Genomic DNA, 13,723 nt, shown 5'->3' on the forward strand with positions numbered 1-13,723 from the left:
CTGTCAGAATATGCGTAATGCATGTTGCCAATACAAACACCAGATTAAAAAGGAAAAAGGCTCTCATTGTGAAGGAAAAAAATGATTGCACATTGAGCCAAGAAAGTCATTGGTGACAAAAAGGAAGGCTGAAGAAATCTTTGCCTCAAAAAGAGCTCGACTGGCATATCAACAGGTTGTGTCCCTTGGAGAAAAAGACAAGTGATTGTATGGGATATTATTTGTATATGGTTGATGTATTTGAGAAAAGAATTATATATTTGCTGCAAAACTTGACAAATTATTGTGATTTAATTACGATGTGAACACTGACATGCACATGATATAACTTCAGCATCAGTAGTGTTACAGAACAAATTCGTGTGTCTATAAATATTGTGAAATTATTGAAGTAAAGTTGAACATTTTTGGTAAGTTTATTACTTTTTCAAATGATTATTTTGATTTATTTTATGATCATAAGTGCACCAGGAGTTTTTTTATGAGTTTAAAATGCATTGGGGGGAGTCTTCGGCCCCCTGGTCATGGGTGCTGCTCCCATTGGGGGAGGACCCCCAAACCCCCGCTTAAAAAATTTTCAGCTTTTTTTAATGAAAGACCAAAATCATGTCTGATTATTGACCAAAGCTTGTGTACTTTGGCTCAGTCTTAAATAGTTTTCTCATTTTCTTTTTGTTTTAATTGTGTTGTCAGTTTTAGGTTGTTGCAGTAAAAAGTATATTTATTCAGTACTTATCCAGTGTTTACATGCTGTGTTCTTGCTTTTTTCACATTAAAATTTTAAATACAACACATAAACATCAGCAATGAATCAATAAAGGTATACAAAAGCAGCCATCATTAGCATTGGCTATCTTGTACTTAGTGTCCTAACTTTTAGGCATATCCACTAAGTAATTAACATGAATGATTGTAATATTCAAGTGATGCAGCAAGCTTCTCATTGTACTCTGTGTCCTAACTGTTAGGCATATCCACTAAGTAATCAACATGGATGATTGTAATATTCAAGTGATGCAGCAGGCTTCTCATTGTACTCTGTGTCCTAACTGTTAGGCATATCCACTAAGTAATCAACATGGATGATTGTAATATTCAAGTGATGCAGCAAGCTTCTCATTGTGCAAGAATATTGTGTGCTTTTCTAGAGCTGTCAGTTGTACAAAGTTAAAGATATTTGAGTCCTCTGAGGTAATAGTGACTGATCATCACTATAAACACACATACCATGAATCTGGAGATCATTGGGAAACAAAAGAATTAAAATTATGTATTGTAGTAGTGTTTCATGGCACCTTGGCACAAAAGTGAGAATGAAGTGACAAATAAAGTTAATGTAAATACATGTACCATATGAAACCATGGGGCATACTGCTTGTAAATCCACCTTGTAATGAAGTATGGTATACTTTATATACTTGCTAATAGTCTGACTGCAATCACTATGGACCCTGATCTGTCATTGCATAATGTGGCATCAGGTCAGGACCGATGTTGTTTCTTTTACTGATTAATCCTAATCAGCTGCATACATTTGGATCTGCTGGGGGCACACTGTGCAATGGCAGATCTTGGTGTGTGCAGGTTGCAGTTGGACTTGTACACAGGTGTGTACATATATATATATGTATACACTTGTTATAATGAAGGGTCTTATAGTGAAGGAGTTCTATAAAATAAACCTGTTTTCCTATAATAGCAATCAGTCTCTAAACCAAAATAGAATATTAATTTACACTTTGTAGGCTGCAAATGCATGAAAGTTCACTTTCTCCAGTCTCATGCAAGGTTTCAAAGTAATATTGTGATTAAAATGCAATTGCAACATAAATAATAAATTGACACAACTTATCCCAAAGTATGAACATTTTAGTTTGCCAGTGTCTTACACGGCTCTTTAAATAGAACAAAGACACAGTAGTTGATATTATACTCAGAATAATCACGTATTTGATGGCAAAATGAAGGGTGAAGTTGTGGTTTGGTTGAATATGTTGACTAGAGAATCGGTTTATGCTTAGCGTTCTCATTGTGTTTGGACAATATGACTGACACTGTGATGACTGTTTTGCCTAATTGCTTCTTGGCTTGGACCTGTATTAAGGTAGTCACTTGAAGATGTGCATGTTGACTATTGGCTTTGCTCACAGATTTTATACACCTATTGCAAGTCGGAGCATATTGTTTGGTTGTCTGTCAATCTGATTCCAGAAATTGTTTTCTCCACAGTAGCTTTAGTTCTTATTCACACTACATTTACCAAACTTTGTGGATTGCTTGCACTTTGGATAAGGAAGAAATCCTCGCCTTAAATTCTGGGTCAAAAGGTCAGAAGTTAAGGTCAGTGTGACTGGAAAAAGAAAATTGGTTTCAGCACAATAACGAGTTGTCCAGTATCTACATTTGCAAAACTTTGCAGATAGCTTTCTCCTCGGGTAAGGGAAAAAAACCGTCAGTTTTGGGGTCAAAATGTCCAACGTTAAGATACCTGAGAGACACAAAAATAGTTTCTACACAATAACATTAGTGTCCCGTCTTTCATATCTGGACCAAATGTTGGCTCACACTTGGATAAAGAAGCATCATCTCCATTTTAGGGTTTAAAAAATCACCATTTACCAAACTTGATGGATACTGTAGCTTGCACTTGGAGTAATGGATAACACCTTAGTTCTTTTTAGGCTGTGGCATTGTACCATGGACCCTTATTTTTTGTATTTGGCACAAAAGTATTGACGTGATGGCATTAATAGGGCATTTAAAATGATTTCAGACAATAAAGATAAGATGGTTGCAGATGATATTAAACTGAGTGCATCCTAAGTTGGCTTACTTAATAGTGCGGTCATAGCCAGAAAAGTGCAAGATGATCAATTTCATTCGCTGACAGAAAAGTCTTACTGATTTTGATTAGCTTGGGCACCAATTGAGAACACATAGTTGATGACCAGCATTGGAAAAAGAAAACTGTTAAATACATGGCAGACATATTATGTGCCAATCAGAGTATTCTTGTTTCAGGTTTTTGCCCTTGTCAACTTGCATTTGAATGCAATGCATGTCAGAATCAGTGTGCTTCTTAAATTTTTCATAGAGTTATTGCCCATTTTGATTTGAAGCCTGATGCAGTGTGTATGTATGAAAGAATTTTGTGATCATAATTTGTCCCCCAGATTTCATTAGATCACCATGAAACTTGGAATGTATTATACCAGATATATGGTAATTGCCAGAAGATGGATATATATAGAAAGCTCAGTACTCTTTTGAATTATTGCCCTTTTGTTCTGAAGCTGAATGCAGTGTAAAACAGAATCATATGAAATACTTGTCATACACTTCTTTTACAAGGACATCATCTGTGTTGTAAAAGCACACAGAGAAGGACATCATCAGTGTGTTGTAAATGCACACAGAATATACTAATATATCTTGCAAGCTTGTGTCTAGTTAGTAGGCAGGTTCTCTAAATCATTAGGAGGCTTGATTATAACACTAGAACCATGTAAGCAAATCTCTCATTGATCAAGATTACCTTTTGTTTTGAAGGCTGCAATTGAGCAAAAATCATAAGAAATGAAAGGCTAATGAACTTTGTTTGCAGAATACTTACTAAATGAAGTTATAATGTGTATTTAGTGGCTGTGGGCAATGGCGGAACTGAAATTAAGTACGATGGCAGTAGGGGATTTATGTCATTTGCTGATATCTGTATAGGGGAATGATGGCAGGCCATTCAAACATAAAGAATGCAGTAGAAATTAGCTAATAATCCCAAATATAAAAAAAGTTAGCTAAATTAGGGATAACAGGAATAATTTTAATTTCCATTGATAGAACCAGGCAACAGCATCCAAGCCATTGTTGAGGAGAGCAATTGAGATTTCCCAGCAGTCACCCTTTTGGCACTGTCGTCTTCTGTTCCAGTTGGCAGTAAGTTAATGTGTCACATATATGTCATTTTTATTTGGTCCGAAAATCTTCATACATTGTAACTAAATAACTAGTAATGCCTGACAGCAGTGATGTATAGAGACACATTCTATACCTTATATACTAAATAGGATCTGGTACATGAATTCACGAACCATGAAAGTTGAGAGACTTGTGGGAAAAACCCAGCATGCTGTTCACTTCAGGCAGCTCATGGCATACAAGATACATGATCACATTTCATAAATTTAATATATAATAAGTGATCTATGGTGGCTGAGTTGGTAGAGCACCAGACTTGTATTCCAAAGGTCAAAGGATTGATACCTGCCCAGGCCTGCTTGATTTAGATGCTCCGGGTGTGTCTACTATGCATTTGTCATGATATAGCCAATAATGTGTTGGTAGTACTATTAAAGACCAAGCAATCTACCATGTCCTTGTTGTGATATAGCCGATAATGTGTTGGTAGTACTATTAAAGACCAAGCAATCTACCATGTCCTTGTTGTGATATAGCCGATAATGTGTTGGTAGTACTATTAAAGACCAAGCAGTCTACCACGTCCTTGTCATGATATAGCTGATAATGTGTTGGTAGTACTATTAAAGACCAAGCAGTATGCGAACTATCCATTATATCTAAGGAAGAAATTTATTGTAGGACATTTAAGGCTTAGCATATTGGGTAAATTCAGAAATTTTACTTTACTTCACTCTAATAGACTGTTGCACCTTGTTTAATGTATCTCAGATGCTGACATCTGTGTGCACCCCCTCTCCCCAAAATGCACTTTCAGGTTTCTTTAGTGGATGTCCATCCATGCCTGTGTTGACACGAGCAATGACCAAAGGCTCTAAAGTGATAACACCTTTAAGTTGGCAATGAATCTCCGTTTTAATACAGTATATCTGGCAATGAAAACATTCAATGCTTTTGTTAGTTGATGCAATTCAAAGCCTTTATCTGCTGTTAATGAAAAATATTTTTGAGGTTCAAGTCATGCCTATGGCACAGAAAATTTATTTTGAGTTTGAATTAATGACAACAGACACAAAATTTGTGCAAAGACACAATTTGTCAAATAAATCATTGTTTAGGACAGGAAATGGTAACTTAGAAAACAAATCTCAGTTTTTTATAATAAATGCTGATTGATAAGGAGTGATAAATGCTGATTGATAAGGAGTGAACACTAACGTTTAATTAGATCAAGATCCAGAACACAAAATTCCATGGTGCAACTCATATGAAGTTAACCAGATATTCAGACAAGGAAAATATGATGGTAGCATGCAAATGACAAAGTTAATGTGGCAAAACTGTAAAAGCTTTAGCACTGATCATATACTGATATTTTTCTTTTTCCCTTTAAAATGTTACGTTTCCAAACATTTGAGGGGGAGGGGACACCATGTCACCTCCCAAGGGGATCCTAGATGTAACACTGCTGATATCTCACTGACCTATTTCCTCAGTATTTACAAAATTCCTGCTAAAAGAAGGGTAATTTTTGTGGACTAACTTTTAGGATTACTGGTCATAGACCAGAAGAGCTTACAGGATGATCTGTCGTTCATACCTCCCTTAGCACAAGTTATCACCTCTTCTAAACTTGAATTTTGACACACACATTCAGCCCATGGTCTTCTTGTTCCTAAATGAAGATGGTGCCCGTGGTCATCCAATGTGGCTACCTCACTGGCCATTTAAAAACCTTGTTATCACTACTTCTCCTGAATGGATGGCCATATCAGCATGGCATTTTCACTAAAAGACTTCTCGTGATGTTTAGTTGCTCCTAAATGAAATGGGGTCTGATGTTATGTCCAAAATGGCTGCCACGGTGGCATCTTGAAAATCTTGTTTTTTCTAATCATCCTGAATGTAAAGAGGTAATTTCATCAATTGGCCCAAAATGCGAATGGTGTTAATCTGATGTCCAACATGGCTGCAACAGTGGCCATCTTGAAAATATTGTTATCACAACTCCTGACTCGATTGTTGTATCACCAAATGGTTGTTACTAAATAGCTATGTTGTCTAGTCAGCCATAATGGTGCCATTATGATATTTAGTATACCTGTCACAGTCGCACTCTTGAAAATCTTATCACTATTTGTCCTGAACGAATTATCATGATGTCTACATGGTTATAAATGAAAATGTTGCCAATCGAACTTTTAATATGACTGCAACAATGATTGTCTTGAAAATCTTGTTATTACTACTTCTCTTTGATGGCGTGTCAAATCTAAATTGTGCTTTCACCAAAAGACTTCTTTTGGTGTCTAATTGGTACTCTATAACAATGGCGCCAGTTTGTTATTGAATATAGCCACCACAGTATCCATCTTTAAAATCTTGTCATTATAAATCTTTCAAAATGGAAAGTCAAATGGGATTTCCACCACTTGTTGGTCCTAAATGAAAGTAGTGCCCAGCTAAAAAAAATCCAGTATGTCCACCACAGCAGGTAATTTGAAAATCTTATTGCTGAAGAATATTAACAATGGTTTCAACACTGAGACAGTGAAATTAATAAATGGTTTTATCCTGATTTCTTCAAAATTCTTTTCAGTCAATAGAGCATGTGTCACTTCAGGACAGTTTCGTGGTTTGCCAACTTTTCTGGATTTTGTAATGTACTCTTAATCAAAACTTTATTTTATTTCAGCAAATTCATGCATTGGAGAAGGATTACCTGTCAGCTATCAGCCTGCTAGGGGTAGGGGTGGACTTTGCTGCAGCAGCACACTCAGAATACACAACATTGCTTTTCCTGCTTAGTAAGGGAATGGTATGTAAATCATGGGTAAATCAGAAGGTTGTGAACTGATGGCTGGGGAAGGGAATGATAAGTTAATCATGGGCAAATCAGAAGGTTGTGAACTGACAGCTGAGGAAGGGAATGATAAGTTAATCATGGGTAAATCAGAAGGTTGTGAACAGAAGGCTGAAAATACTGTGATTTTGTTTCCATTTTCAGCCTGCAATAATTGTTAAGCAAGTTATGCCTAGTTGTCACAAGGTCCATCAGTAAATTTATCTGCAAAACCACAAATCAGAGCAGAATGCTGTTTGATTTGTTGTGCATTTTAAGCAGAATAAGGTCTTCTGGGAGCACGTAACAAAAGAAAATAATATACTATTTGCACTGTAAGTGCAGACCTGACAACCCTTACGATTTTACCGTAAATGACCCTTAGCATAGGACTTGTGGAAGAAAAGCGAAAACTATGGAAAAATGATTGTTACAAAAGTATCTGGATAATCGGTTCATCCTTGCTTGATTTGGATCCAGGTTTCATATTAGAATTAGCGAAGTTAGTCGGGGAACAGACTAACTCGACAGCAGTACCTCAGACGCTTTAAACTGCACTTATATTTTAATGCAGACAGTCTGGATGATTAAAATGTTGATTATATAATTTTTTTAAAAAGGCATCCAGCAAGTTATATAATTTTTTTAAAAAGGCATCCAGCAAGTGATGCATGTTGAAGACAAAAGGGCGAACAAGTCTCTTTAAAAGTGTTAATAGAGATTGGATTGCCATTGGCATATGAAATGGTAAAAATTATAAGAATTACGGTAGGATCCTATGATATCATAGGATCTGTATTATTTTGGTATTTGGATTTTTCTGCATTTTTTTTCTGCATAGTGCTACCTATCGTGTACTTATCTTTTATACACTACATGACCATAAGTTATTAGTTCTGCATTAGTATTTGATTTCAGGAATATCTTGTGATTGCTGACGAGTACACTATTTAAAAAATACACCCATGAATATCACAGTTACCAGATAATGGCCATACCCCATGTTCTCGAATAAAATCTGTATCTTAAAACCACTATCACTGTAGCAAATTGATTAACCAGTTTGGCATCTGATAATGACAATGTAAACAGTTTGGCATCTGATAATGGCAGTGATGTTAAACAAGAGTCAGATCACATGATTACCATATTTGTTAAGAGTCAGGAGTTCGAATCTATGATACTATTAGTAGCAAATAAGAGTCAAGAGTATGCTCTATTGTTTTCTGTTAGCTTTCACAATTGAAAGGCATGGATTTTAAAATCCATTTTCATTGGAACACCACAAGTTGTTTAAATTTTCTGAGGCTGACATGTACTTACATGCGCATGTTGGTGGTTCATTCTCATCAACAATCTTCTGGCGCTAATCTTCCCGTCATGAGTGGTTACAGATGCACTTTTTTAATTCTCTCTGATAAGTTTCTGTTTGATGACACAGGTGGCATATTGAGGGCCTTGGAAGTAGCATCCATTTTTTTAGCTGATTTAAACTTTGTGCTACATATACATAAAGATAAGACAAATATATATTTCGGTATTACCACACCATCAGAATAACTCCCCTTGCATAACCTGGAATCTACATTGCACCTGTTTTTTGATCATTTTTAGCAGTCATCAGATTTAAACTGGAAATGAAATGCATTTTAGTATAGAGCAAAGAACAACAAATAGACATGTATATAATATATTCAAGGTTAGTGTTTTTATTTACATATTTGCTGATTGCAAACTTAAGACCCACAATACCATAGCCTTACTGCTGTCAAGTTCAGAGATAACAACAAGCCATTGAGCTGCATAGGGTTTGGAACTGAGTTGTTTGTGCAACTGTACTAGTAAAAAAGGTTACATGTACTTTACAAAATTTTCAGCTGAACATAATGTTTACCATCACTGCAACGTTTCAAATACCGAACTTTTGAATATGTTTTCCAGCTTTACAATAGCAATTTATGATATTTTGTTATACGTTATTGAAAACGTCAAACTCATTGAAAAAAAAATCAATTGCTTTACTGAGATGATCTTGTTGGGGTTGGCAGGTCTGCAAGTGAAAAATGGGGCTAAATGATGCCAAATGGATGCTCTAGATACACATAAAGAATGTTACCATATCCTGTGTTTTTAATCTGTGAAGATCAAAGACAGGGAAACCCCCAGGAAGGACAGCATACCTCTTAAAAAGGCAAGATGCAGCATCTTCCAAACACAGGCTTGAGACAACACCACTGACTAGTGTTTGTCACGAACTCCCCTCCCTTACACTCTGTCAGTCAGTCAGATACTTGAGATGGGGAGGGTGAATGTTTAGAATGGGTGACAATCACTCAAAGAATGATAAAAAAAACTGCAAAATACACAAATAATATCAGTTATTGACAAATAACACTAATAATGCACACACTCACACATACCCACCAAAACTACTTCATGACGATGATAAAATGAACAGTGAAATGACAATAAAAACTGGGTAAAGTCCCATTAATTAGCTCTCTTTTTTTTTTTTATAAAGTTCTGCTATTACACTATAATTAGAACTCACCAGTGTCAGTTTTCCCACTCATATCCTGATCTGAATTGCCCAACAATTTGGCTTCCTGAATTTACAGTTTTACATCCATAAGTCACCAATATATCTGTTTATGTATTCTTCACAAATTAATGTGTATATGTTGACACAATCCAATACTGTTGTTTCATAATGCAGCACTATATCTTTGCTTTTCCTGCTCAAACTTGAGAATTTCCCCTTCACTGACCAGAACACTCTGTGAGGTTTTTCTTGTTGGGTCACTCTGCACTTTCTCTGACCTGCTTTTGCTCCCTAAACACATCAGTATATGCACAACAATTTGCTTTCCACGGGTTTCTTATAGGAACACAGACTTATCCTTAAACTTATAATACCAGTATTACCTAGTAAGTCCACTCATGGCAACCTGCTACATTAAAACTCAGTTTGATGGGTTTGTGTGACAGTGTTGCATTATAATTTTCACTGTCAAAAATATATATGCAAATTCAGTGGGGGGGGGGCCGCTTTTCGTATCATTTTATATATCCACCCCACTCCAACCATCAGAGATGCATGTGTATATAGTAAACTTTTGATGGATTGACATGAAACTTGTTGAAATCTATGGTCATCACATGTTATAAATCGCTTCGCTCTTGCAAGTTTTGTTACAGGTATTCTCTTTGTCTATCTCTGTGATGCAACTAGACCAGCAGTTTTTGAAGGATTGCTGTGAAACTTAGCGAATATTATGGTCGTGACTTGCATATACGTATATTGACAAATCACTTTGTTTCTGCAACTTTCGTTGTAGTTATTTTGTTTTGTAGCGTACTGCAATGCATGATACTTCTGATTCAGTGTCGATCAAACTTAGAATACAGGCTTATGTCATGTAGGTTGTGCATAAGTTTGATAACAAGCAAGATCCATGCATACCAATGAGGTAATCATGCATCTGATTAGCAGAGCTTGTTACAACTCTAGAGGCCAAATTTCTCATCAGATTATGATGAAATTTGGAATATATGCTTATATCATTAAGATCTCGGATGAGATCCCTAATGGTTGAGATCAATGCATACTGTGTATGAGATACTGAATCTGATTGGATGAGCTTGTTACACCTTTAAAGTTATATTTGCTTATCTGATTCTTATTGAAATTGAAATATTGACTTGTGTCATCAAGATCTTGCATGGGTTTGATAATGTATGAGACAACACACGTTGTTGATGTGATCTTGCATGTGCTATGGTTATTCATGTCTCCTTTTGGAGTCCGTATTTCTGATCAACTGTATGCTTCTGTCATTTAGGTCTCGGATTAGTTTGATATTGAGACAGATTCATGCATACTAATAAGATGATCATGCATCTCACTGTCTATGCTTGTTGGCAATTGGGAGGCCACATTTCTGAATCAGTTTTGATGAAACTTGGAATATATACGTATATCATAAAGAACTTATATTAAAATATATATGTATATCATAAAGACCTTATATTAGAATATATATGTATATCATAAAGGCCTTATATTAGAATATATATGTATATCATAAAGGCCTTATATTAGAATATATATGTATATTATAAAGACCTTATATTAGAATATATATGTATATCATAAAGGCCTTATATTAGAATATATATGTATATCATAAAGGCCTTATATTAGAATATATATGTATATCATAAAGACCTATATTAGAATATATATGTATATCATAAAGACCTTATATTAGAATATATATGTATATCATAAAGACCTTATATTAGAATATATATGTATATCATAAAGACCTTATATTAGAATATATATGTATATCATAAAGACCTATATTAGAATATATATGTATATCATAAAGACCTTATATTAGAATATATATGTATATCATAAAGACCTTATATTAGAATATATATCATAAAGACCTTATATTAGGATATATATGTATATCATAAAGACCTTATATTAGAATATATATGTATATCATAAAGATCATATTAGAATATACATGTATATCATAAAGATCTTAAATGAGCTAGATACACATACTAATTAAGTGATCTTCCCTCTTATTGGCAAAGATTGTTACCATTCAGTAATTTCCAAATCCATGCATATCAGTGAGGTTATCTTGCATCTGATTGGCTGAGCATTGTACCAATGTGGAGTCCAAAATATTAGTTGGGATATTAAAGCAGGAGAAGTAACCGATGACCAAGTCTATTGTAAATCACATTTTTGGGTTGTGAAGAAAATAGACCCATTTCACAATAAACTTGTCAGAAGAGATGCCATTCCTGATATCCATCACTAAATATCAAAACGAGGCTATCACTGCTTGGTGTAGGTTGTTTACGTTGACCAGGAAGTGGAGACCAGTGTTGGAAATAGTTGCTTAAGTTTCCAAGAAATTGTCATGTTTCCTATTTAACTGAATTGTTCCATCATTAATTGCAACAAAAATAATTTCTGGACCACCAACATTTTATAGCAAGGAAGCACATTATTTTGAAATGGGATGGCATACTCTTGCAGAAAGATGGAAAAAAAATCTCTGCATTTTTTTAATACATTATCAACAGACAGTCTCTTTATTATTAATTTATTCTCACCTTGGAAGCAAGACAGTGTCTTATAAAGTTGTTTAACTTACAGAAATATTTTGAGTGCATTAGTGAAAAGGTCTTGCTGTGGTTGGCAGGTCTTGTCTTCAAAAGTTGACAAGTTCAGAAGTTGGAGTTATCCAGTCTACTCACTTACAAGTCAAGCTACAAACTGCAGACGTGTATCTGTGTTGCCTGTTAGGAGTAATTAATAGAACTAAGAACATAGACCTGTGACCTTCCATTGTGACAGCACAGATCAGGGTCTGTGTTGTTTGCAGTTAGACTAGACTTAAAAGAGAGTACCAACAGTATTTGGAGAATTGTTCATTCAAGTGAGTCAGTAGATTGTTGACTTGAATAATTGGCTTGGAACAAGTTGCAGCTTCTATTAAGTAAAGGAAAAATATTTGTAAAATTGTAATTTTCATTGAATGACCACATAATGCCCTTTTTGTGACAGTTCAGAACATTTCATATTTTCAGTGTCACCAATTTATAATATGTGGTCAACTAGCAATATGTGGTGAAATCACCGAAAGAAATGGCATGACATCTTAGGAGTTGATTTATTCGAATCATTATTTGTTACGGACTTTTGGCTTATTGCAACAACAAAAAAACTTTGTGTGCTTTGTCATGTGATACAAAGATTCCAACTTCTGTAATCTTTATAATCTTTGTTTCACTATCTCAAGCCTTTTATATTGTAGTAAAGTACAAAGTTGATCAAGGATGTGTCAAAAGAATCTTGTCAAATCCTCAATGTTTGGAGATGAAAAATTGTATGTTTCGTTTATCTTACAAGTAATAACACAAATATTTATCCTGCATATCAATTTCACAAAGATAAAGATGTTCTTTCCTTTTACTTTTCAGTTATTGCTGATAGCCAAACAGACTAAGGAGGTCCATGAATGCCTGTCACAAGCAGGGAGTCTTATAGAACGATACAGTGGGCAGGCAGTTCAGAAAGAAGCCCTCAAAGTCTTCTTTCTTGTTCTACAAGTCTGTCACTTTCTGATGGCTGGACAGGTACATATATTTAGTACAAATGGAAGACTTTTTATAACTTCTCTAGCGGCCTGCATGATTTTGAAGATGGAAAGATATAGTCATATTTTCCCCAAAAATGGGACCAATTCATTTAAAGATTTTGAAACCAAATGTTGAAGGTTAGGGGAACAGTGACTCACAGATTTTTGCATCATATTTAGTGCAATAGTGACAATGGAGTGTGTGTATATATATATATATATATATATATATATATATATATATATATATATATATATATATATATTTATTTATACACATACACACATGCAGACAGACATCTTCTGTGAGATGAAACCAAACTACCAAGACTATAAACTATCCAGATTTGCAGTTCAAATAATACAGAATTTAATTTCCATATTGAAACAAAAACAGTTTCTTAACCCAAGTTTATGTCTGGGCATAGGAACTAAAGCATGATTTCAAAGATTTGTTGGTTTATTTGAAGATAAATAATAATTTGATCATTGATATGACCTATACATTATTTATTAAAAAATTTAAATGAATATTGTAAAAATATAAAGCAATGATGCCCAAATAAAATTTCTTTAATATGCCTAGATGTTGCTTCTACTCTTAATACAGGGTCTACACAGTCGTTCAGGGTCATTGAAAGTCATAGAGAAATGAATACCTCAGTTCAAGACCTTGAAAAGCATCGATATTTCACCTAGGTCTCTGAAAGTCATTGTTTTAGTGACTTTTCTTAAATAAAATATGTTGGAAAATTGTACTTTTGAGTCAGTTATTTTATGTTGTGTGATTAGA

General features: G+C 34.7%; 1 protein-coding gene across 1 annotated transcript in view; it reads left to right on the forward strand.

The window, feature by feature from the left end:
- LOC149802027 (MAU2 chromatid cohesion factor homolog) overlaps positions 1 to 13,723 on the forward strand; it is a 78,748-nt gene that overhangs the window by 8,661 nt on the left and 56,364 nt on the right. Inside the window, exons 4-6 of the mRNA XM_089956427.1 lie at positions 3,838 to 3,933; positions 6,611 to 6,733; positions 12,773 to 12,928. Coding sequence (XP_089812553.1) covers positions 3,838 to 3,933; positions 6,611 to 6,733; positions 12,773 to 12,928 — 375 coding nt within the window. The remainder of the gene's footprint in view (positions 1 to 3,837; positions 3,934 to 6,610; positions 6,734 to 12,772; positions 12,929 to 13,723) is intronic.

Source organism: Sinohyriopsis cumingii, chromosome 4, assembly GCF_028554795.1.
Source record: "Sinohyriopsis cumingii isolate HCF-2022 chromosome 4, ASM2855479v2, whole genome shotgun sequence".
Taxonomy (NCBI): Eukaryota; Metazoa; Mollusca; class Bivalvia; order Unionida; family Unionidae; genus Sinohyriopsis; species Sinohyriopsis cumingii.